The sequence below is a fragment of the Sprattus sprattus genome (genome assembly GCF_963457725.1).
Source record: "Sprattus sprattus genome assembly, chromosome: 6".
NCBI lineage: Eukaryota > Metazoa > Chordata > Actinopteri > Clupeiformes > Clupeidae > Sprattus > Sprattus sprattus.
In genome coordinates, this window is record NC_137925.1 from 8,832,664 (window position 1) to 8,859,784 (window position 27,121).

The following is a 27,121-nucleotide window of genomic DNA, read 5'->3' on the forward strand; positions in this document are numbered from 1 at the left end:
TGGGAGGTCACAGGTCAAAATGGGGGGTGTGTTACTGTTTAGGTACTGGTTGATCATGGGATACCTTGGGGTGATAGGTCAAGTTGGGCAAATGGGGAGTGGGAGTGGGAGGGGAGGTGAGGTGACCACCAGCCCCCACGGAATGTTCCGGAACATGCTTACCTAAGGTCCTGGTATGTGTATTACATAGGCCATGAATAGGGAGGGGATGTCTAGAGAGGTTCCGTTTAGCATAGGCCATGGGTGAGGGTGGGGGACAGACTGTGAGTACACATGGCACACACACACACAAGAGCATTCATGTATGCAATGGTAATTATATGACTATATCAATTTCCATCAGACCTTTGCAGAAAAAGGATCCTGAAGGGTTCTTGGTTTAACATTCAGTGGCAAAAAGTGTTCTAACAAAGGCTTCAACAGTCAACCTTTCATGGGGTTTTGAAAGGCGAGTTTGAGGGTTCCCTCACTAACTATTAACTCAAGCTAATAATATTTCCTTCAGAGAAATGTTCTGTTCTGTGTTGGAGAACTCAATGACACCCTGTTTTGTTCTGTCCTGTTCTGTTCTGTAGAACTCAATGAGACCATGTTCTGTTCTGTTCTGCTCTGTGCTCTATAAATTAATGAGACCCTGGTCTGTTCTGTTCTGTTCTGTTCTGTTCTGTTCTGTTCTGTTCTGTTCTGTTCTGTTCTGTTCTGTTCTGTTCTGTTGTAGAGGGCCGTTGCTGGCCCTTGCTCCTGATTCCTGCCCCCTACCATGTTTTCCTTCTGTTTTATTCCTGAGATCATTTGACTACCCCCCCCCCCCCCCCCCCCCCCGCCTCTATCTGGACATCACAGAATGCTGGGGGTTAGGCATTGCACTCATAGTGAGGGAAACAATGATTGGCTTTCTAATCTGTGACATCATAACAGCTGGTCAAAGGCGTTCTGGGTATTTCTGGTATCAGTTTGAAGAGCCATCTTGGTGTGGAAGTGCAGACAGGTGATGGCTAACACAACATTATAGTCCTTATAACAATTGGCAGTGGTTCTGATGTTGTGGCCCTGATGTGGTCCAAAGTCAGTTGCCACCCAATAGAACCTTTCATCATGAAATGAATTGCAAATGGACATGGCGTGTGTCCTTGAGATGGCGCACTGGGGGTGGTAGCAGAGGTGGTTACTAGGGTTACTAGGCTTGCTCCTGACTGGCTGTGGCTGACGCGAGTCTAAGCACCATAAGCTGGTCACAGATGAGCATCTGCACATGAACAGGAAGGTGAGCGTCTAAATGGCTTTTGTCATGCTGATGCTCAAGGTCATGTCATCGCTCTCAGGTTTGTTTTTACGCATCAGAATAAGCCTCCTGCACAGTCAAGTCAACAAGTCAACATGCACACCTCAATCTGCCCATCAGATGTAGTCATGTCATCAAAATGAATGGGGGAGAACACTGAAATATGAAAAGCTGAAGGATTTGAAGTATTTATGGCTTTCATTCACATTATGTTGTTGATCTGCACTATAATAGTAATTTCATAATACCATAGTTGGTCTATCAAAGATGGCTACTGCCTAGTTTGTTTAGGGATCTGGCCCTCTTTGGGGTTAACGTTGTTATGTTGTTATGACGATATGTTGTTATGATGATATGAAAGGTAATTGAAAACTTGATAGTTTGATGAATATGTATTATTTAATTGTTCCTATCTTGTCATGGTTATATGTGCAGGAGTTAGGATTACATCTGATGACATTGTGATGATTATGATGAATGTGATGGTATTGTGATGAATGTGATAATATGTTCCTCTTTCAAAATGTATGCGCTGTCAATATCTGTGAGATATGCATGCCTACGTTATACTTATTAGCAGCGAGGCTAGCTAGCTACTATGTGTTTCAATGGATTTTTGGTCTAAGCGTTAGCAATAACCTTACAATAATGGTCTAGAGAGCTTCAGTTAAGACCTACAATACTCTGCAACATTCGTGTTGCACATACACAACTAACAGAGTCAATGTAGACATAAAAAAGTTGTGTAGATAGCTTAATACACATAAAATATTTCCCACTAACTGGCTCCCGAGACGCCGCCATCTTGGTACGATTTCGAATCTACCGTTAATTCAACTCAAGCCATTTGTCGATCATCGTATAAAGCCCGCCCTGACAATTTGATTGGCTAGATCCACTTCGGCTCGACCATAATTTCTCCCCAACGGAGCGATGCCAGACCGAACTTCCCAACCTCAAATTTTGTGGGCGGGGCTAAGTTCGGGCTGGCATCCAGGCTAGTATTGTGATGCATGTGATGGTATTGTGATGGTATTGTGAGGATATTGTGATGAAAGTGATGGTATTGTGATGGTACTGTGATGGAAGTGATGGTACTGTGATGGAAGTGATGGTACTGTGATGAATGTGATGGAAGTGATGGTACTGTGATGGAAGTGATGGTACTGTGATGAATGTGATGGAAGTGATGATACTGTGATGGAAGTGATGGTACTGTGATGAATGTGATGGAAGTGATGGTACTGTGATGGAAGTGATGGTACTGTGATGAATGTGATGGAAGTGATGGTACTGTGATGGAAGTGATGGTACTGTGATGAATGTGATAAAAGTGATGGTACTGTAATGAATGTGATGAAAGTGATGATACTCCTCCCCTGTCCAGGAGTCGCAGGACCTGAGGAAGAAAGTGGCTGTGCTGGAGTGCCACCTGAGGAAGACTGAAGCAGCTCGCAAAGGCTTTGAGTCCTCCACACGCAAACTGCTGACTTACATGGAGGTGTGTGTGTGTGTGTGTGTGTGGGTGTGGGTGTGTGTTCAGGAAGCCAGAAAATCACCAATGTTATCAAAATGTAAATCTCACCAATGTTATCATAATGTAAACCTCAATGAAACATCATTTAAGTATTTAAAGTCAAACTCGCTCAGAAGAATTGCAAATCCTAATGAGCTCCTCCAATGGTTTCCACTGCTTTCTGTGTCCAGGCTGTTCAGGAGTTCCTGGTAGAAAATCCTGTTCCAGTCAGAAGCTGCGGGTGAGTGCTGCGGTGAATCCGTTTGTGTGTGTGTGTGTGTGGGTGTGTGTTTGTTTGTTTGTGTGTGCGTGTGCGTGTGTGTTTGTGTGTGTGCGTGCGTCCATATGTGCGTGTGCGTGCATTCGTGTGTGTGTGTATGTGTTTGTGTGTGTGTGTGTGTGTGTGTGTGTGTGTGTATGTGTGTGTGTGTGTGTTTGTGTGGGTCGGTGTGTCTGTGTTTGTGCCTCTGTTGGTGCCTGTGTGCGTGCGTGTTTGTGTGAGTGTGTGTGTATGCGTGTGGGTCGGTGTGTCTGTGTTTGTGCCTCTGTTGGTGCCTGTGTGCGTGCGTGTTTGTGTGAGTGTGTGTGTATGCGTGTGTGTGTGTGTCTCTGTGTGTGTGTTTGTGTGTGCGTGTGTGCATGTGTGCATGCGTGTGTGTGTGTGTATGTGTTTGTGTGTGTGGGTCGGTGTGTCTTTGTGTGTGCCTGTGTGCGTGCGTGAGTGTGTGTGTCAGATTAACCCTGCTTGGCCCCCCACTGTTTGTCTGAAAGGGGAAAAAAATAAAAACACTTGAAGCTTCAGAAGTGCCCTGTCTTTTCATATATTATGGGGGATTCATTTGTTTAGCCGTCATTCACTGTAGGAAATGAGGTGTGGTGTTGTTCCTTGGGACTCTTCTCCCGCAGGTGACCTCTCTGTGTGTGTATGTGTGTGTGTGTGTGTGTGTGTGTGTGTGTGTGTGTGTGTGTGTGTGTGTGTGTGTGTGTGTGTGTGTGTGTGTGTGTGTGTGTGTGAATATGTTGGTGACCCTCGCCCAAGGAGCCCAAAGTGTGCCAGTTGCATAAAAACGGGCCCCCTGTGTCTGTGTGTCAGGAAACATGTTATATCCTGCTGTGTTGTAAGAGTGTGTGCTTTGTGTGTGTGTATGAGTGTGTGTGTGTGTGTGTGGGTTTTGGGTTAGTAGAGCACATGTGCTTCACTTCGGTAACCACTGCTTCAGTGACCTGCATGCTAATATCAGTCTTCTGGGTCACCTGGAGATAAGGGCACTCAGGTGTTCACACATGTAACATATCCTCAGCTTCATCTCTGTGCTGTACAACACTACTATGACACTTATCCTGGAGGAATACCCAATTCAGTTTATATTTATCATATGTTCATAATGGACTGAATAATATAGAGTAGAATCTTTTACAGATGATTCTCACTACAGAATAGTATTCATATTTTAAGAAGTTAAAAAGGTTATGACATACTACAGGCACAGACACACTACAGGTACTGGCACACTACATACACAGTACAGCTACACTACAGACACACTACAGCTAGTTACACACTATAGACAAACTACATACACACTACATACACACTACAGCTAGTTACACACTATAGACACACTACAGGTAGTGACACACTATAAACACACCGGCTAGTTACACACTATAGACACACTACAGCAAGTTACACACTACCGACACACTACAGCTAGTTACACACTACAGACACACTACAGCTAGTTACACACTACAGACACACTACAGCTAGTTACACACTACAGACACACTACAGCTAGTGACACACTACAGACACACTACAGCTAGTTACACACTACAGACACACTACAGCTAGTTACACACTATAGACACACTACATACACACTACATACACACTACATACACACTACAGCTAGTTACACACTACAGACACACTACAGCTAGTTACACACTATAGACACACTACAGGTAGTGACACACTATAGACACACTACAGCTAGTTACACACTATAGACACACTACAGCTACACTACAGACACACTACAGCTAGTTACACACTACAGACACACTACAGCTAGTTACACACTACAGACACACTACAGCTACTTGCACACTACAGACACACTAGCTAGTTACACACTACAGACACACTACAGCTAGTTACACACTACAGACACACTACAGCTAGTTACACACTACAGACACACTACAGCTAGTTACACACTATAGACACACTACATACACACTACAGCTAGTTACACACTATAGACACACTACAGGTAGTGACACACTATAGACACACTACAGCTAGTTACACACTATAGACACAATACAGCTAGTGACACACTATAGACACACTACAGCTAGTTACACACTACAGACACACTACAGCTAGTTACACACTACAGACACACTACAGACACACTACAGATACACTACGGACACAATACAGATACACTACAGACACACTACAGACACACTACAGATACACTACAGATACACTACAGACACACTACAGATACACTACAGACACAATACAGACACACTACAGATACACTACAGACACACTACAGATACACTACAGACACACTACAGCTAGTTACACACCATAGACACACTACAGACACACTACAGACACACTACAGACACACTACAGATACACGACAGATACACTACAGACACACTACAGACACACTACAGGTACTCAGTGACGTGCGGTGAGGTTCGTGGCTGGTGAGGCACTGACTCTTTCAAAGTCAGATTTACAAATACATAAACCCAATAGACTCTATTAGGTTTATGTATGTATAAAATCCAATTGAATAGATGTATTTGTCTATCCCTATTGAAAATAGTATCTTAAATCCCCATTCAATTGGCATCTTGCACATTGACTACTGGTTGTTTTTCATATCAGCATTCTTTACACAGGTATAGGTAACATACATACATTCAGGTTAATATGTGTGAATATGCACTAGAAATAGAACCCTATAATATGAACTCTTTCATATAAAGTTGTACAAGCACCCTGAGGGTTTCTTCCTTTTCCCATTATAATTTAGAAGAGTTAAATCGAGAAGACTATAACATCAGCTAGATAACCAGCTATCATTTCATGCAAATAGAACTCTTCCAATTAAATAGTTTAAGCTTATTACGTTTCCTTAGCTAGCTAATTAGCAAGTGTAGCAACTGGATAACCATATGTAGAAACCAGGAAACACAACTTTAGCTGTAATTTAATCAGCTCACCAATAAAAAGCAGTCTTGGTTTCAAAGTGATCACAACCACTTGTGTGATGTTAAATGGCTTCACATAGACGTTAAACAATCCAAGGAGCAATAATGGGAAATCAACGGAGCTGCCACTGTACGTCCAAAACCAAATTTATTCTTGAGGTTACAAACATTTTTAAAGCAATTTGGCTTTGAATGTGAGAAGGCTTTGGCTTTGAATGAGAAACATACCTTTTAGCTCCGGCATTGGTCTCCCATTATCGTCACGTGTTGTTTGAAAGTCCAGTTTTGAGGAATGTTTTAGCTTAGCAGTAGAATCTTCCATTTTCGCAGTCAGAGAAAAATACAAGTGCAGAAGAAGAACAACGGCAGAACCATAAACCCGACCGGTTGGCTCTTGCACGCCCCCTTCAATGAGGCAGAGGTACTGTGTGCCTCTCCTCCGTTCTTTTTCAATGCGGCATTATCTCAGATCAACAAGACTTAATATGTTCTATGCATGCGCACGCATGCGCAAAACACAGTTTGTGAGGGATTGCGCAATCTGAGGTGTGGCACTGCCTCACCGTCTCGCTGTCTCCTGTCTGTTTGAACAGGACATGCGCAAATTCAGCGATTTTGACTATAAAAATGCTCGAATGATTGGAATCATGCAGAAAGCAGAAATTACATTTATAGCACAGATCAGTAGAGAAATATTAATATTTATTTTATTTTATATTTTTTTTATTTTACGTTTTTTACTTTTACTTTTCAAGATGACAGGTGAGGCTCTGCCTCCCCTACCTCCCCTGACCGCACGGCCCTGCAGGTACTGACACACTACAGGTACTGACACACTACAGACACATCACAGGCACAATACACACTACAAACACACTGCAGACACAATACAGTCACAATACAGTTACTGACACACTACAGGTACTGACACACTACAGACACAATACAGTTACTGACACACTACAGACACACAACAGACACAACACACACTACAAACACACTACAGACACAATACAGTTACTGACACACTACAGACACACAACAGTCACACTACAGACACACAACAGACAAACAACAGCTACACTACAGACACAATGCAGACACACTACACACTACAGACACACTACCTTTACTGACACACTACAGCTACTGACACACTACAGACACACTACACACTACAGATACACTGCAGACACACTACACACTACAGACACACTGCAGACACACTACACACTACAGACACACCCCAGCTAGTTACACACTACAGCTACTAACATACTACACACACACTACAGCCCTACTAACCGCCTCAGTTGCACTACATTCTAACCAGAAACATGGCTGTAATATGAAGCTGTCTTGACGCATGTGTGTGTTTGTGTGTGTGTGGGGGTTTCGGGTTAGTAGAGCACATGTGCTTCACTTCGGTAACCACTGCTTCAGTGACCTGCATGCTAATATCAGTCTTCTGGGTCACCTGGAGATAAGGGCACTCAGGTGTTCATACATGTGACATATCCTCAGCCTCATCTCTGTGCTGTACAACACTACTATGACACCTATCCTGGAGGAAAACCCAATTCAGTTTATATTTATTATATTTATCATAATGGACTGAATAATATAGAGTAGAATATTTTACAGATGATTTTTACTACAGAATAGCATTCATATTTTAAGAGCTTAAAGAGTTATGACATACTACAAGCACAGACACACTACAAGGCAGTGGTGGACGAAGTACACTAACTATGTACTTAAGTGAAAGTATAGATACCTGGTGTAAAATATTACTCCAGTAAAAGTAGAAGTATGCACTTTGAATTTCCACTTAAGTAGAAGTATAAAGTATTTGCCTTCAAATATACTGAAGTATTAAAAGTAAAAGTGAATTATGGTTCTAATGGCCTTTTTCATTTTCACATCAAAGCTTGGGGTCAATCAACTGATATAAGATGAAAATACTACTGTCTATTTAAAAGCACAAAACATTGAAAGCTATCTTTTGCCATTAGGTAAGACAAAGTGGTTATGAAATACAAGAGAACAATTATTTAATTTTACATTTATTTGTAACTTAGTTGCACATTTAATTATACAAAAATGTGAAGTTAAACATAAGCTCCTTTACTATATCACATCTGTCGGTCTGTGTTACCCTTAAACTCATTCATGATTTATGTTTCAAAGTATGATAAATACCATTAGCCTACAGGAACTAGTTCCACAAAATCAGAGAATGTGGTGTTGTAATAGTTTGTGATGGAGACTAGTGTTAGCAGTGATATTCCCTACACAACCCTAGGTACAAAAACAAAACACTTGACCTCAGATCAAACGTGAAGAAAATAAATGTCATTACAGGAACTCGTTTTTGCAGAAGTTGCACAAAATTACAGAGCATACCGGTCTGCACCGAAGACTGTAAAGAAGTATGTAGTGATACCTTTACCGAGGGAGTTTGTCAAGAACTGCATGATAAAAGTTTGCGACATCTTGTGCCCTTATAAAAGGCAAGCATTTTTAAATGTGAGCCTGAGCAGAAACTCCGTTGATTGTGTATGTTTCTTCCATCATTCAGCGTTACGTAGGCTAAGCTTGAGCATAAAACAGCCTCAAAATGCCGCCGAATTCAACGTAGCTCACGCTCAACGAACGAACCAAACTGACAAAACCGAAAGAACTTCAGAGCAAATAGCGCTAATCCCTGATTGGTGTGATTGTGAACTCACTCTGACCTTTCATTATTTGATTCGCTTTGGGAAAAAGGAACGAGAGGCTTTACTAAATGTAATGGAGTAAAAAGTACGAATTTTCACTTTGAAATGTAGTGGAGTGAAAGTATAAAGTCTCACCAAATAGAAATACTTGAGTAAAGTACAGATACATAGATATGTTACTTAATTACAGGAACGAATTACATTTACTTCGTTACTGTCCACCACTGCTACAAGGGCTGAAACACTACAGACACACTAGAGCTACTAACATACTACACACACACTACAGACACATGTCTGTAATATGAAGCTTGCTTTGATCCGTGTGTGTGTGTGTGTGTGTGTGTGTCTGTGTGTGTGTGTGTGTGTGTTTGTGTGTGTGTCCATCTAGGTTTCTCTTGATCCATAGGGTGAATGCAGTGCTGGTCTATGGAGTGATGTCCTCTGTGTGTGCACAAACATCAGCTTTAGTACGTGTACTTCCTGTCTCTCTCTGCAGACCGTTGGGCGAGCCCAAGCTGGGTTCCTCCTCTCCGTCTCCGGTTCTCGCCGCCCGTAGCGGAAAGAGGCCAGCGTGGACGGCTGCCATGCTCGCCACAGAGGCTCGAGACGTCACACGCTCAGTCAAGGCCATCGTGGAGGCAGACTGTAAGTGACGCTCACTCCATGTCTCCATTTTCACCTTATTAACTTCAGTGCTGATGTCAAGGCAAGTCTTAAACATTCTACCTTCTGAACAACATCATCATCATCATCATCATCTTCGTCATTGTCACCACTACCACCAGCACAGTGAACACATATCATTATTTCATCTTTAAGAGGAAATGCAAAGCTCCCTTGGTGGTTGCAATTTGACAGCCTTCATAACAAAGGTGCAAGTAGGTCAGTCTTATCAGAGGTTTCTCTGCAGTCGGGGGTTACAGTCTCTCCAGTGATGCTGCTGTTGCTTGGATACCAGGTGCTTAGAGGCTTTGTTGAGGCTCATGGTCTCCAAAAGGGCTTTGTGTAAGTCACCCTATGAATCTGACACACACAAGCACACACACACACACACGTGCACACACACGCACAAACAAATGCGCACATACATACTCACACTAATACACACACATACACACACACACACACACACACACACCCACACAGAGACATACACACACAGAGACATACACGTACACACACAAACAAATGCGCACACATACACACACACACACACACACACAGAGACATACACAAGCAACACACAAACACACGCACTAACAAATGTGCACATTCACACTCACACTCATAAATACAGGCACACGCACATGCACACGCACACACAAACAAGAACACAAACACATACACATACAGACTCCTGCACATGCACACACAAACACATACAGACACATGTTCACACACACACAGACATACATACACACACACACACGTACAGACACATTTTCATACACACACAGACATACACACACAAACATACAGACAAATGTTCACACACACCCCGTCCATTCAGTTGTGTAGTGGCCACTGGAGAAGAGTAGGAATCTAGGTCCATTTGTATTTTCATGTAATATCAGCCCTGCCCCACTTTCGCACCAAGAGTCACTTATGTCTGCAAAATGGCGGTGACGTGGTGACCTAAATCACCTGATGCACAAAATAAGGCTGACAGAAAAAAACTTTTTCATCTGTGAACCACTTATTAATCAAGAAGCCCCCCTACCCCACTGTGTATCTGCTGTGTGTTCCTGCTCCAAACACGTCTGATTAAAGTCTACAGTTACAGTCTGCCGTTATTAGCCTCATTAGTAAACTATGGGTTAGCTTAATTAGCTATCCTTAACCCAGTCTGCTGTTTTGCTCTCCTTTAGCTAGCCACGAGTTAGCTTCATTAGCTATCCCTAACCCAGTCTGCCACTATGCTCTTCGTTAGCTTACCACAGGTTACCTTCATTAGCTTACCCTAACTCGGGCTATGTCTCAAACCGGGTACTTGCACACTTCAAACACTGACTTTCAGGGCGTAGGGAGAGCGGGGTAATGTGAGACATCCCCTGTATCTAGGCAAAGGAACACATTTGTGGTCAAGTGACCATTATGTTTTCAAGCCGTTCCCATTCCCCCTTGCCATGAAAGAGAGGTAAAAGTAAATTTTCTTGATGTGAACTTAATAAACTGTTGTGTCAAAGCAAATTGATTCAGGTAGAACAACTTATATCATACATGTTGATGAACTTCCAACATATAAAACCATGTGATTGATGCTAGTGAAGATTAGCCAGAACTGCTAAGAGATGTGGTTTTTTCAAAAAAAAAGTGGCTGTGGAGTATAAGTGAGACAAATGCTGTGGGGTAAAGTGAGACACTGTGGAGAGAGATCTAACCCTGCCAAAACTGTCCCCATCTACCAGATTGCAGGACTTATGAATGAGGCCTTCTTGTCAGATTCAAGTCCACTGGGATTTTCCCATATAACCGAGATATTTTCCCTGAGGAAGAGTTTGCACCATCTATGGTGTCAGACCGGCCAAATCCTGAGCTTCAGCCTGCATCCACTGGTCCATCAACTTCAAATGACTGTAACCTTCAGGGCTATAATGTACAGTAGGCCTGGTTATATGTTATATTTTACAAAATGAGTATGAGGCTGATGTTTTAATCCAGGTGGGTCCCATGACTGTGTTCTTATCTAACTGGTTCTATCTGTCATTTGAATGTCATTGCATAGTAGCTTTTGTTTTCTCGACTCGGCTGGCAACTTTCCGCCTTACATCAGCAGGGGCAATGCCAGCGAGGAGGTGCAGGTTACTTGTGTTGGTGGGTTTCAAGCAGCCAGTGATCAGACGGCAGGTGTTATCAGATAGTACAGTCTCTATTTCTTGGTAGCTTTGGAAAAATCTAAGTGAGAAAACGCCCCAAAATTCACATTTACTTACAAAACACGGCCGTCAGCGGAGTTTGGTCCTCCGGAGGATGGAGCTTGCGCACAGATTTATGGGTAAAAGGCTGGCACATTTGCTTCCGTCAGTATTCCATATGAGACAACACTAATCAGTGACAGAACGCACTACAGATGTAAGTGCCTTGTTGTAAGATACTTTGTCACTGTGGCAACAGTGTAAGCTTGTGCAACACTCCTTTTGAACGTCATGCAAGTGTAGAGGCATCATGCTGACACTGATAAACAGACACTTGTAATCCACTGCACACGTATATATGTGCCCTGATATGGCCATGGTAGATGTTTCTCTTTAAGGGGCTAGGTATGATATAGATGAGCTATATGTGACATGTTAGATGGTTCTCTTTAAGGGGCTAGGTATGATATAGATTAGCTATTTGTGACATGTTAGATGTTTCTCTTTAAGGGGCTAGGTATGATATAGATGAGCTATATGTGACATGGTAGATGTTTCTCTTTAAGGGGCTAGGTATGATATAGATGAGCTATATGTGACATGGTAGATGTTTCTCTTTAAGGGGCTAGGTATGATATAGATGAGCTATATGTGACATGGTAGATGTTTCTCTTTAAGGGGCTAGGTATGATATAGATGAGCTATATGTGACATGGTAGATGTTTCTCTTTAAGGGGCTAGGTATGATATAGATGAGCTATATGTGACATGGTAGATGTTTCTCTTTAAGGGGATAGGTATGATATAGATGAGCTATATGTGACATGGTAGATGTTTCTCTTTAAGGGGCTAGGTATGATATAGATGAGCTATATGTGACATGGTAGATGTTTCTCTTTAAGGGGCTAGGTATGATATAGATGAGCTATATGTGACATGGTAGATGTTTCTCTTTAAGGGGCTAGGTATGATATAGATGAGCTATATGTGACATGTTAGATGTTCCTTGTTAGATGGCATGCAAACCCTAAAATACTTGATGGACAGACAGACAGGTGGAAAGATGCTGAGACAGATAGAAGGATGCACTGAGGGGGAGAGAGAGAAAGGAGAGGAAAGGAGAGGGGAGAGGGAGACGAGAGGAGAAAAGGGGGAGAGAGAGATGTAAAGAGAAGGTGAGGAGAGAGGAAGAGGATAGGAGAAGAGGGGGAGAAAGAGATGTGAAAAGAAGAAGAGGGGGAGAGTGAAATGTAGAGAGAAGGAGAGGAGAAGAGGGGGAAGAAGAAAGTAGTTATAAATGCTGAGTTAGAGAGAAGGCTGCACTGTGGGGAGTGAGTGAGTGAGAGGAGAAGAGAAGAGAGAAGAGATGTGGGAGAGAGAGATAGAACAGCAGAGATTAAGAAGAAGGGAGGGAGGGAGGGACAGGAGATTGATAGGAAAACGTGCGGAGCAGACAAAGGTGCATGTGACAGCCACCCCAATGCCCCTCACGTTTTGTCCGAGTGGTCTCCATGGCGACAATAGCCCTTGTGTTGGGAGCGAAGCCTCCGGCACATGGACTTCTAGAGGCTTCCGTCCTGAATGGGTGAAGCGCATGGGCCCGCATGTGACCGCAACCACATCACCACCAGCCTTGTGAGCACCAGCAACCAGCACCACCTCTCACACACACATACACACACACAGACACACACACACACACACACACACACACCGACACGGACACGGAGACACACACACACACACACACACACACACACACACACACACACACACACTCACACACACACACAAACACATGGACACACACACACACACCCAAGGACACGGACACGGACACGGACACGGAGACACACACACACATGGACACACACGGACACGGACACACATGAACACACACACACACACAGGAAAAAAGGCAACAGCTGAAAAAGAATGGACTACAGACTTCAGGAAAGATTGTATTGTTGTTTATAATGACCACACTGTGTGATGATGTGTGCCTGGGCTGGATTGATGACATTCTCAAGTTGAACCATTTTCTTGGGTTAAACATAGAGGTGCATCTGAAGACATTTTAAAGTTGACGAGTTTTCTGGAGTTTAAAGAAGACTTGTGTCTTCTTCACCTCTGATTTCTATCTGAGTGTCTGTGTGTCTGACTGGTAGTTTTCACGGAAAGGATCTGCGCCTTTGACAGTGGCTGTTGTCTGTATCAGTGCGTGGGCTTGTCACAACCCGGTCTAGGGGTATAGGATGTGACAGAAAAGTTGCAACAAACGGGCAGACAACGGAATTCCAAAACACAGTGAATTTATTTACAGGTGAAAAATAGGGAAAAATGACGGATAAAAATAAACTCAGCGCTCCAAAACAAAAACAAGGCCTCGACAACGGGCCTCCACAGCCTGGCACTCTCTTCCGGACTCTCACTCCGGCGAGTAGCGCACCCGATGGTTGTGACGCGGCCAAAGCCCGAGGTTGGGATTTAGCGGCACAGAGGTGGTAGTGGCGTGGCAGGTCACAGGAATGAGCGAGTGTGTATGTGTTGGTCAGTGTGTGTGTGTGGCTCAGTGTGTGTGTGTGTGTGTGTGTGTGTGTGTGTGTGTGTGTGTGTGTGTGTGTGTGTGTGTGTGTGTGTGTGTGTGTGTGTGTGGATCAGAGTGTGGCTCAGTGTGTGTGTGTGTGTGTGTGGCTCAGTATGTGAGTGTGTGTGTGTGTGTGTGTGTGTGTGTGTGTGTGTGTGTGTGGCTCAGTGTGTGGCTCAGTGTGTGGCTCAGTGTGTGGCTCAGTGTGTGACTCAGTGTGTGAGTGTTGGGCTGACATTCATCATCATGTGAGTGAGTTCAGCCTATTTTGACAGTATGTCCACTTAGACGTCAGCCTTTCTTCTTTAAAGACGTTTATATTGGTCCCCACAAGCAATCAATAAATCGTTAAATTTCATTAAAGCGTAATTAAAACAACACAAAGGCTGAGAGCCAATTGAGTTGAAAACTCAGGACCCTCTCCCCTACCCCTGTCCGTGCGAGCGTGTATATGTGTGTGTGTGTGTGTGTGTGTATATTGGGCCTTTGAGTTCTGGGATACCTCAAGGTGAGAAAGCCGTAGTGGCTGCAGGTGTCGTGCATCGTATGGGAGCAATGGTGGGATCAGGTTCTACCGGGAGCAATGGTGGGATCAGGTTCTACCGGGAGCAATGGTGGGATCAGGTTCTACTGTACCCCTGAGGGCACAGGCTCAGTTACACACACACACATTGTGTTTTTTTTTGTGTGTGTGTGTGTGTGTGTGTGTGTGTGTGTGAGTGTGTGTGTCCTCATTGTGATTCTCTCCTCAGGCTTGCCAAATGGATGGGAGGAGGCATATGCTGCAGACGGAGTGAAATACTACATCAAGTAAGAAAACACAGATGCAGAAAGAATGTTGTAGAGAATTGTATCATTCTAGAGAGAATGCTGGATAATGAGGATAACATTCTAGAGAGAGTCCTGGATAATGAAGAGAACATTCTAGAGACAGTCCTGGATAATGAAGAGAACATTCTAGAGAGAGTGATAATGAAGAGAACATTCTAAAGATACTCATGGCTAGATGGCTGTGAGTAGTCAGTGGTTGTGCAGGAAACATTCTTACATAATCCTTCCTCTCAGACGTGTTTACTATAGGGAAGTGTGGGGGCCACTCTTTACACACAGGAGCTGCTGACATGACCTCTCACAGGGGCCAGAAACACACACACACACACACAGATATACTTTTACACACACACACACACACACAAACTCCTATTCATACAGACACTCATTCACACTCAAGGGCAGGTGTACGTATGCACACACTCACTCACACACACATACACACAAGATCTCATAGACACAATCACTCACACACACATACACACGAGATCTCATAGACACACTCACTCACACACACATACACAAAAGATCTCATAGACACACTCACTCACTCACTCACACATACACACAAGACCTCATAGACACACTCACACGTGATCACACAATTTATGCACATATCGGTTTCAGCCTCTTTTTAACCTGCATGTTAAATTTGAGCTGTATTTACTTCAGTTGAACTGTAATTTTACTGATCGTCCAAAACCACGATGTGTTGTTGATGTGTTGTTAATGTGTTGTTAATGTGTTGCTCATGTGTTGTCAATGCATTGCTGATGTGTTGCCTGTTGATGTGATAGTGAAGCTTCACTCTGTGCTTCCCCCTCCCTCCCTCCCTCCCTCCCTGCCTCAGCCACTTGACTCAGGCGACGTCGTGGACGCACCCTGTGACCAGCGCTCTCGGTCTGTGTGAGCCAGACGGGGATCCGGCAGCCAGCGCTCACACACACACTCACACACACAGCCCACACTGCCAGAGCCCTGCATAGCAGCCAGCAGAAACACTCCACCAGCCCACAGGTGTGTGTGTGTGTGTGAGAGCCTCCTTAATTAACACCCCCCCCCCCCCCCCCCCCAAATGGGTTTCTGGAGGCTTACATGGGGATTAAGATTAATGATTTACAAATGAATTGGCCCCACATTTGTTCTAATACGAGTCTCTGTCTCTCTTCCCCCTTCTGCTGTTTGTCTCTCCCCTTTCTTGTTCTCTCTCTCTTTCTGTCTCTCCTCCGCTTTCTTGTTCTCTCTCTCTTTCTGTCTCTTCTCCCCTTTCTTGTTCTCTCTCTTTCTGTCTCTCCACCCCTTTCTTGTTTTCTCTCTTTCTGTCTCTCCTCCCCTTTCTTGTTCTCTCTCTTTTTGTCTCTCCTCCTCTTTCTTGTTCCCTCTGTCTTTCTCTCTCCTCCCCTTTCTTGTTCTCTCTCTTTCTCTCTCTCCTCCCCTTTCTTGTTCTCTCTCTTTCTCTCTGTCCTCCCCTTTCTTGTTCTCTCTCTCTCTTTCTGTCCTTTACTTCACATCTCTGTTTTTTCCTCTCCTTTTCTTTTCTTGCTCACAGAAAACAATGGCTTGCCCTCTGTGTCTCTCCCATTCAACAAGTTCAACAAAGTCTAAAACAAACACCAGAATTCAGCCCAACAGACTCTCCCTCCCTCTCTCTCTCTTTCTCTCTCTCTCTCTCTCTCTCTCTCTCTCTCTCTCTCTCTCTCTCTCTCTCTCTCTCTCTCTCTCTCTCAGAGCATGTCTTTCAAGGCAGCCCATGTCATTCTTCATGAGTCTGTGTGTATTTTTACAGTCTTTGTGACATGTTGCTTTCATCGAGCTGAGCGACTGAAAAGCTGTCCGTTTTGGTCTGTCAGCAGCCCTTCATTCTCCAAGCCTAACGCACAGACACACACACACACACACAGACACACACACACACACACACACACACACACACACACACACACACACAACACACGCACACACACAAGTGCATTTCCCTTGGCAGGGAGTATGAGTGGACATGTGAAGGACATGTCCGTATGTCTGGGCTCCTCACATAGACACTCTGTGATCTCAACATGAAGTATGCAGCCAGCCTCCGTATTCTCAGCTGTGTATCCAAACCCTACAGATGCCTAGAACTCTCTGTTCAAGCCTAGTTCTACCATTGTTCTAAGCAGCCCCAAAAGACCTGTGGATAGGTAGAGTAGGCCTGACGTCAGTATGCTTTTATCCATCCTGTTTGCTTGTAGCTCTGTCATGTTTAAGGAAACACTTAGCTCTAAGTCATTAGCTCCTGTGTCATACACCTGTGCTGGAGATCTCCGAGCTTCCTGTTAGCATAGCTATTCTGCTGTTTCCCAGGTCAACTGTTGCTTGTCTGATCTGCGTCCACATGTGGCACTGCACACTGCATCTCTGCATCAATCTCATAGCATTCACTCACAGTAAGTCAGTTTAGTTCTTCATGCCAGTGATGCTCTTCAGGGAGTTGGATTTATTTAGTAGCAAATAAAGTGTGATAAAATCCACCCTGTTCTGTCTGTCTGTCTGTCTGTCTGTCTGTGTGTGTGTGTGTGTGTGTCAGTGTGGTTTTTCTCAGTGCAGAGATAACAAACAGATTATCATCTGAACTATTGATCCGGGGTGATAAATATGAACACATGAAGTATGAGTAATTGATCCAGATTGATAAATATAAACACATGAAGTATGAGTAATTTCATCCGGGGTGATAAATATAAACACATGAAGTATGTGTAATTGATCCAGATTGATAGATATAAACACATCAAGTATGAGCTATTGATCCGGGATGATAAATATAAACACATCAAGTATGAGATATTAATCCGGAGTGATACGTATAAACACATGAGGTATGGGCTATTGCTCCGGGGTGATAAACATAAACACACACATGATCTCTGTCTTCAGATGGGCATATGACACAGCAGCGGGGCATGGCTGGGGTTAGAGTGACCAGTGTCCTGTTATTTGTCTTCCAAAGGTCATCATCTTTGTCATAGGACAACAGCAGCCCTAGACCCAGCACTCACCCTGTGGGGATCAACTCAGTTCCAGAAGGGTCAGATGCAGGTTATATGCAGGTTATATGTGTGTTATAAGCAGGTTAGATGTGTGTTATAGGCAGGTTAGATGTGTGTTATATGCAGGTTATATGTGATATGAATGAACCCTGCAAATAATCATGGGAATCAGGGAAAAGCTGCAGAGGTAGACACTAGTGTAACACTAATGCAACACTAATCTAACATGGATTTTACTCTGCTGTGTACACACAACTCTCACTGATATTTGATTGGTCAATGTAAAGTCATCATTCAAATTGATCTTGAAAATCAATGACTTTAAATGCCAGTTGGATTGTGTGAGTGTGTGTGATTGTGCTTCAACATTTAAAGACACATGACACACAACCCCATCCATAGAGTGTCCCCAGACCTGTTGGAAGGATGGATACTGAAATCTCTGACTGAACTTGTATTACCACAGACCTGTTGGAAGGAGGGATACTGAAGCAACACTGTTCACTCAGATGCCATCTAAGTTTAAAGTGAGAACACCTCGGTCCCACTGGATGTTCTAAAAGACGTGAGAGATCACCCTGTTTTCCAGGTTCTAATGACAGGTCTGGCTGGTTTGACAGCTCAGCACCGTGCAGCCTATGTTAACGAGCAGACACTTGCGCCACCCTCCTCTCCCCTCCCCTCCTCTCCTCTCCTCTCCCCTCCTCTCCTCTCCCCTCCTATCCCCTCCTCTCCTCTCCTCTTCTCGCTCACCTTCCGTCGTCAATCACATGGCAGCAGGCGATAAGAGGAATGACAGCCTGACCTACTTCCGCCTAAAGCTGCCACAGCAACGCCTTGCTTTAGCAACCAGGGTTGCCATGGAGAGTTGAGAGGGCACATCTTCAGGGATTTAAATTGTGTTCTTAATGTTCAGGATGAGAAAGCCTGAGTCAGCTGTTATTACCATGTCTCTGTTCTACCATTCATAGATGGTGTACAGGGGGGGAGGGGGGGGGGGGGGCTGGAGAGGAAGGCAAAGAATGGAAAATGAATCAGCATTGATATTTTACTATCATACACACTGGAGCATGATATGTAGTTTCCCTGTCTGTGTGTGTGGTTAATTAATTTACAGCTGAATAGACACTGGTCAGCAAGTAAGAAGACAAGTAGTTAAATCAAATGACACGGATGATACGGATAGATATACGGACATTGGTACTGATATAATGTGAGTTTTTTGTATCATGGTAATTATCAATAACAAAACAGGCAGGCAGGGAGGGTGCGTTTGTGTTTTTCCAATTCGGAGTGATTGATCGCGGTCTCCCGTGAGTGTGTGTGTGAGGAACACATGAGCCTCTGCGTGACCCTGGCGGAGCGGGAGTGCAGAGACCCGGTATCCCGCACTGCCATTGGACAAAATTAGGTCAACTCTGCCCGTTCATGAGATCCAACGCCGCCGCCCACGGTCGGTGTTTCCGTTCGGAGAGCAGCGTGACTGGCGCTCAGCACACTGGCAAAAAGCGCGCGCATAGCGCCTGTCGATCCTGTACGCACAGCATGTACACTGTAGCATAGCATAAAATCCACCGAGGGGTATTTCAGTTTGAGTTCTGTCAAAGTTCTGCTCTAGAGAAATTATTATAGCTCTTAATAGTAAAGGCATGATATTCTACTGTGTCTGTGTTTTCTATAGCCCCGTATACATGTGTTCACTAGTGAGTAGCCTACAGAGAGGGACATTCTATAATTACCAAACTGAAGGGGGTCTTGTGTGTGCGCGCTAGTCGTTCATGTGTCCTGTCCTTTACACCGGCAAATCTCACATTTCCAGAGTTTAGTCACCTTTCTAACTTTATGTGCCTCTTCCAGGAGAGAAGAGTCGCTCCGCCCTGGTGTTTGACGTCACGAGACAGTGGCATCACACATGGAACTGATCAGCCCCAGCCGCAGACCAGCGCGCTCTGCTGACAGTGAACGGCGCCCGTGGCACACTTCAGGGACTTGCGCGCACGTACTCACTCACTGTATCGCTGTCATTAATCAAAGACTTTCTACTTGACCTGATCTACTGTGTTTGGAGTTTGTGGCATTTAGTATTTTAGTATAGTTTTCATTATATTCAGCGGAATACAGCTCGGTGGAGATGTCTCGATCTGTCCTCATGAATCCAACTTTTCTAGCTCCAACTCACGGGGTGCTGAAATCTCTCCTGGAAAAACCGACGACACTACCCCTCCGCCATGAAGGTATCTGAAGGCTGTTGGTGCTCGCATATTATGCTGCACTTGCGTTTATGTTAGATGTATAAATGGAACACATTAAATGTCGTGATTTAAGCTAAGATTTAAGTTTAAGACCGAAGGCAAAGTAGCTTTGCATTAGTCGCTGAGACATGTGAAAGAGCGATTATAAGTGAATTTTGCATTTGAAGTCTGCCTTTAAATCGGAGACTTGACGAGAAGGCGGCGCGCAGGAATTGCGCTGGAATGCTTGCGCATGCCAGAAGCGTGTTTACACATTTCAGCTCACTAGACCTGTGGCCATGTGTATGCCATTTCAGCTCACTAGACCTGTCCACTGGTTTATGCCATTTCAGCTCACTAGACCTGTCCACTGGTTTATGCCATTTAAATCGTCAGATTTCTCGTCGTTCTACCTCATTCTGAAATGCTTCACCTGTCTTGTGTGCGTGTGCTCAGGGTTTGGAAAGGAGGAGAAAGCGAAGTCGCTGGATGATGAGGTCAGCGCAGCCCCGCAGTCCGCCTTCTTGGGGCCCACTCTGTGGGACAAGACGTACGATGGCGACAACTTCCAGCTCGAGTACATGGACCTGGAGGAGTTCCTCTCGGAGAACGGCATCCCGTCGAGCGAACAGAGCCACGAGCACCTGCTTCCGCCGGCCCTGCCTGTCCTGCCGCCGCAGACTCTGTCCTCGGTCATCACCAGCATCGCTATGCCCCCTCACCGCTGTCTCCCCAACACCGTACAGCCAGGTAATGTCACATTTCCCTTGCACACCAATTCGTTATGTTAGACAGGTGTAGACACAGCCTGCTACACCCGCTGCAGTGTTCCTCAACATAGACCAGCACAGACCAGACACAACTAGACCAGCACACACCAGCACAGACCAGACACACACACAACTAAACCAGAGCAGGTAAGATCAGTATATCTTAGACATGTGCCAGCGATGTATGGTATGATCAGTATACCTTAGACAGGTGCCAGGGTTACACAGTAAGATCAGTATGAGTATACCTTAGACAGGTGTCAGGGATGTATAGTATGATCAGTTTACCTTAGACAGGTGTCAGGGATGTACAGTAAGACCAGTATGAGTATACCTTATACAGGTGTCAGGGATGTATAGTATGATCAGTTTACCTTAGACAGGTGTCAGGGATGTACAGTAAGACCAGTATGAGTATACCTTAGACAGGTGTCAGGGATGTATAGTAAGACCAGTATGAGTATACCTTATACAGGTGTCAGGGATGTATAGTATGATCAGTATACCTTAGACAGGTGTCAGGGATGTACAGTAAGACCAGTATGAGTATACCTTATACAGGTGTCAGGGATGTATAGTATGATCAGTTTACCTTAGACAGGTGTCAGGGATGTACAGTAAGACCAGTATGAGTATACCTTAGACAGGTGTCAGGGATGTATAGTAAGACCAGTATGAGTATACCTTAGACAGGTGTCAGGGATGTATAGTAAGACCAGTATGAGTATACCTTAGACAGGTGTCAGGGATGTACAGTAAGACCAGTATGAGTATACCTTATACAGGTGTCAGGGATGTATAGTATGATCAGTATACCTTAGACAGGTGTCAGGGATGTACAGTAAGACCAGTATGAGTATACCTTATACAGGTGTCAGGGATGTATAGTATGATCAGTTTACCTAAGATACATCATCACAGATGTCTCAGACAGCCATAGATCTGAGTTCTAGATTTCCCCCGGGATGGTTCTGTACATCTGGAGCCCACAGAACTGTGAGAGGGCAGGAGGTATGGCAGTGAGCGAGTATGAGAGTGAATTATGGGTAATGACGTGTGTGTGTGTGTGTGTGTGTGTGTGTGAGAGAGAGAGAGAGAGAGAGACAAAAAGAGACAGAGAGGAGTACAAACATCTGCCTGATTGCCAGGCAGAGTGTGTTTCTATAAGTGTGTGTGTGCACCTGTGTATGGGACTGCAGCTGCTTTCCTCATTATCAACCTCCTTATATTATTACACACACACATACACACACACACACACACACACACACACACACACACACACACACACACACACACACACACACTGTCACACACGCACACATGCTCAAGTCTCACGTGCAGTGTGTTCTTTCACCCTGTGATGCCCCAACTCTCACACAAGTGTAAATAGAATGTGAATCCACACGCATGATCACATGACCCCAACTTGCATCTTAAAGTATCACATGGTCGCTAGGCAACCTGCACCGAATCTGTTACATCTTGGTGCATGGGAACGTAAAAGAATTAATCAAATTTATATCCATGTCATTGTCCACTCACACACACACACACACACACACACACACACACACACACACATACAGTTTAACTTACATGTTGATTGACATGCAATGGTCGGAGTCTGAAGATTATTTTAGATTTATTTTTTCTGCATTTGTGTGTGGTTCAATGTCTAGTAATACTTCAAACTTAAGTACGGGTTTCATGTCTTAAACATCACATTTAGTCGGACAGGAATAAATACGATACTGTATGTCACTCGCTTGCTCACCTCCCCAGTCAGGCTGGGTGTAGGACCAGGCTCCGCACAGGGCCCACCTCTGCTCTATGAGCAATCTAACACTCTTGGACTCCCTCCGGTGGTGGAGATGTGGCACTGCACACAACCAACAACAGCTGACTGGTTCAGCAAACCTCTGTTCAATTCCGTTCAGTTACATGCTGTTCATTTCAACACAAAGCTGTTCATTTCAACATGGTGCAGTTCATTTCAACATGGTGCTGTTCATTTCAACATGGTGCTGTTCATTTCAACATGGTGCAGTTCATTTCAACATGGTGCAGTTAATTTCAACACAAAGCTGTTCATTTCAACATGGTGCTGTTCATTTGGATTCAGTTGAATTTGATTCCCTTTTAGTATGTTCAAACAGTTCAAACCTTTTTACATAACAGTGAGAATTGTCTTCTAGCACTTCCTTGTAACGGATGCTTAATCAGACCACGGCTCCATCTGTCTGAGGCAGCCCTATGGCATTACCCTTCTGCGTTGAATAGAAAATCAATATTCCTTGTGAATGAACTTATCTTGTCTGTTTGTTTTTCTGTTTGTTTGTTTGTCGTTTCTTGCAGTGCTGCCACCCCCACGTGACACCCACAGCCCAATCGACCCCGAGAGCATCCAGGTTGCCGTGAGTTACGACCCGGACCCTGCTGACCTGGCGATGTCCAGTGTGCCGGGTCAGGAGATGTTTGACCCACGCAAGCGCAAGTTCACTGATGAGGAGCTGAAGCCTCAGCCCATGATCAAGAAGGCCCGCAAGGTGTTCACTCCTGATGAGATGAAAGTAAGCTGGAGCCACAGTGTGTGTGTGTGTGTGTGTGGGTGAGTGTTTGTGTTTGTATGTGTGTGTGTGTGTGTGTGTGTGGGAGTATTACGTCTGATAAGACGACCCCGCAGTTTTCCCTGCAGAAGTCTATGTTATGTTCCATGGGTTGGCTTATGCTAGGAGTAGATGCTAGTGACATGAAATAAAATGGAACTGAACATCTGGATTTACAGTGTGTGTGTGTGTGTGTGTGTGTGTGTGTGTGTAACATGAAATAACATGGAACTGAACATCTGGGGTTAAAGACTCTCAGGATCTTCGCCAACATGTTGTAAACATTCGCTGATAAGATTTGACATTTATGTATAGTTACAAAGCAGTTTGTTGGAGTCATAAATGTGAACATGGGATGTGTGTGTGTGTGTGGTTGTGTGTGTGGTTATGTGTGTGCATGTGTGTGTGTGTGTGTGTGTGTGTCTGTGTCTGTGTGTCTGTGTTTTTTTTTTTTCCCTGTGGGATTAGCCAGTGTGTGTGTGTGTGTGTGTGTGTGTGTGCGCGCGCATGTGTGTCTGTGTGTGTGTGTGTGTGTGTGTGTGTGTGTGTTTTTACATATGATTATAGCCAGCTGAACATAGAATATTAAGGCATCTTAACAAAGGCGCAATGGGTCAATATGATGAAACTTCCTGCTAGGGATGATAACCTTTGACCTCTGTGGGAGGCCCATATATGCACTCATGTGGTATTGCAGTAATGCACAGCTTTGATTAGGAGTAAATGTCAATCATAGGACTGTAGAAGGACGGATGGTGTGTGTGTTTTAGTGGTCTGTGTATTTTAGTGGTGTGTGTGTTTTAGCGGTGTGTGTGATTTAGCGGTGTGTTATGTCACAGGTAGGGTGTGTTGCGTGACACAGCAGACTCTAGCCCCTCTGTGCATGATCAGGGGATTAAATCCATCGGGAAGGTTACTTCAGGCCTGAGCCTGTTCTCACCACACACACACACACACACTACACACACACGCACACACATTAACGCATGTATACACATTCATGCGCATACTCACTCAAACACACACACACACATCGTGCCGAATTATGAATTCTCATTGGCTGTTTGCGGCTAAAACTTGCTGCTTTAGCCCCTCCCACTAGAGCGTGGCGTTCTGGGAGTGTTGGCTGCTTTAGCCCCTCCCACTAGAGCGTGGCGTTCTGGGAGTGTTGGCTGCTTTAGCCCCTCCCACTAGAGCGTGGCGTTCTGGGAGTGTTGGCTGCTTTAGCCCCTCCCACACGAGCGTGGTGTTCTGGGAGTGTTGGCTGCTTTAGCCCCTCCCACACGAGCGTGGTGTTCTGGGAGTGCGGCGCGGCCTTTGGGCCGGATTAAAGGATTTGCTTTTTTAATTTGCTGAAATGAAACGAGCGTGGTCCATGCAGGCTTTGCACAGTAATAAATCACTCAAAGCTGATTTGGCAGCCAGCCCTGCAGAGCTGGAGAGGGGTGAGGAGAGGAGAGGAGAGGAGAGGGAGAGGAGAGGAGAGGAGAGGAGAGGAGGGAAAGGGAGAGGAGAGGAGAGGGGAGGAGAGGGGAGGAGAGGGGAGGAGAGGAGAGGAGAGGGGTGAGGAGAGGAGAGGAGAGGGAGAGGAGAGGAGAGGGAGAGGAGAGGAGAGGGGAGGGGAGGAGAGGAGAGGGGTGAGGAGAGGGGAGGGGAGGAGAGGAGAGGAGAGGGGTGAGGAGAGGAGAGGAGAGGAGAGGAGAGGAGAGGGGTGAGGAGAGGAGAGGGGAGGAGAGGAGAGGAGAGGGGAGGAGAGGAGAGGAGAGGAGAGGAGAGGGAGAGGAGAGGAGAGGGGAGGGGAGGAGAGGAGAGGGGTGAGGAGAGGGGAGGGGAGGAGAGGAGAGGAGGGAAAGGGAGAGGAGAAGGAAAGGCGAGGAGAGGAGGGAAAAGAAGAGGAGAGGAGGGGAGGGAAAAGGAGAGGAGAAGGAGAGGAGAGGAGAGGAGAGGGGTGAGGAGGAGGCATCAGTGGAGCAGGATACCTCTCCTCTCCTCTCCTCTCTTCTCATCTCATCTCCTCTCCTCTCCTTTTCCCTCCTCTCCTCTCCTCTCCTCTCCTTTTCCCTCCTCTCCTTTCCTCACCTCTCCTCTCCTCCTCTTAGTGTGGTGAAGTGAGACTCTTTCTTTAACATGATTATTTCTTTGCTATCTCTGTTTATCATTTGTCACTTGTGTGTGTGTGTGGTGTGGTGTGATATGAGTTGGCATGTTGGAATGTTTAGTAGGCTAATGAAGCTAACGGTACTTAGAGAGAATATAAAAGGGTCAGTAAGATAATCAAGTATGACTTTTATCATAATTAAAGTTATTATTATGTGTGTGTTTGTGTGTGTGTGTGTGTGTGTGTGTGTGTGTGTGGTGTGATGGATATGTGTGTGTGTGTCTGTGCGTGTGCGTGTTTGGGCTGGTGTAACCTACAGAAAGTAGGAGTTTAGTCCACAGACACTGCTGTTGTTGAGTGCTGTTATGTAATCTAACAGGCTTTTTCTCTCCTCTTCCCTGCCCCTCTCTATCCCTCCATCTCTGTCCATCTCTCCCCCTCCGTCTTGCTCTCTCTTTCACTCTCAATCTGTCTTGTCTGTCCATCCAACCCCTTTCTCTTTCTCTCTGTCTCCTTCTCTCTAATTCAATCTCTCCTTCTCCCTCCTCTCTCTCTCTCTCTCCAACTCCCCTCTCTCTCTCTCTCTCTCTCTCTCCTCTTCCTCTCTTCTCTCCCCCCCCCCTCGTCCCTGTGCCCCCCCCCCTGTCCTGCACCTCTTGAGCAGGATGAAAAGTACTGGGTGCGGCGCCGGAAGAACAACATGGCGGCCAAGCGCTCGCGTGACGCCCGCCGCCTGAAGGAGAATCAGATTGCCGTCCGCGCCAGCTTCCTGGAGAAGGAGAACTCTGCACTCAGACAGGAAGTGGCCGAGCTCAGGAAGGAAGTGGGTCGCTGCCGGAACATCATGGCCAAATACATAGAGTCTCAGCACGGGCCCCTGTGAGGGGCCACCCCTCCATACAACTGAACTCTGACCTTTCAACCCTGACCCCATACCTCCATTCAGCACGTACACAGACTGTTGTCTAATGTCCCTCTTCACGACAACACTACGGTTCTTTGGTCTAAGCACACACACACACTTCACAACAGGATTGCGGGTCTCTGGTTCTCACCAGCCCAGACGGATAGGGACGCTTGAACAGCCCTGATATGGCCCTGATATGGCCCTGATATGGCCCTGATATGGCCCAGGTTTGTTCCTAAATACTTACCGTTTCCTAAATACTTCAAATCCGTACATTGAGGAACCCCTGGCGTGTTTCCGACTCCCTGCCTCAGTCCACATCAGGCCTTCTTCTCCAGAGCAGACCCACACTCAAACACACACTCACACACACAAACACACACACACACACACACACACACACACACACACAGCAGTACTCCTCTGTATCCCAGCTCCTC

The 27,121-nt window shown here is 45.2% G+C and overlaps 2 protein-coding genes across 2 annotated transcripts in view; both read left to right on the forward strand.

Moving 5' to 3' along the window:
• Positions 1-17,155, forward strand: part of stxbp4 (syntaxin binding protein 4) — a gene marked incomplete at both ends in the record, with an annotated part of 62,663 nt that extends 45,508 nt beyond the window's left edge. The window contains 8 exon segments of the mRNA XM_080840793.1: positions 2,670-2,783; positions 2,990-3,039; positions 9,261-9,409; positions 14,959-15,016; positions 15,888-15,978; positions 15,980-16,054; positions 16,587-16,636; positions 17,101-17,155. Of these exon segments, the coding sequence (XP_080696919.1) occupies positions 2,670-2,783; positions 2,990-3,039; positions 9,261-9,409; positions 14,959-15,016; positions 15,888-15,978; positions 15,980-16,054; positions 16,587-16,636; positions 17,101-17,155 (642 nt within the window).
• Positions 17,156-20,197: 3,042 nt separating this feature from the next.
• On the forward strand, positions 20,198-26,657 carry hlfb (HLF transcription factor, PAR bZIP family member b; the record flags this gene model as incomplete). Its single annotated transcript, XM_080840538.1, has 4 exons — positions 20,198-20,300; positions 20,754-21,047; positions 23,426-23,640; positions 26,436-26,657. The coding sequence occupies 4 exons, from the start codon at positions 20,198-20,200 to the stop codon at positions 26,655-26,657; spliced, it is 834 nt and encodes a 277-aa protein (XP_080696664.1).
• Between the last annotated feature and the right edge of the window lie 464 nt (positions 26,658-27,121).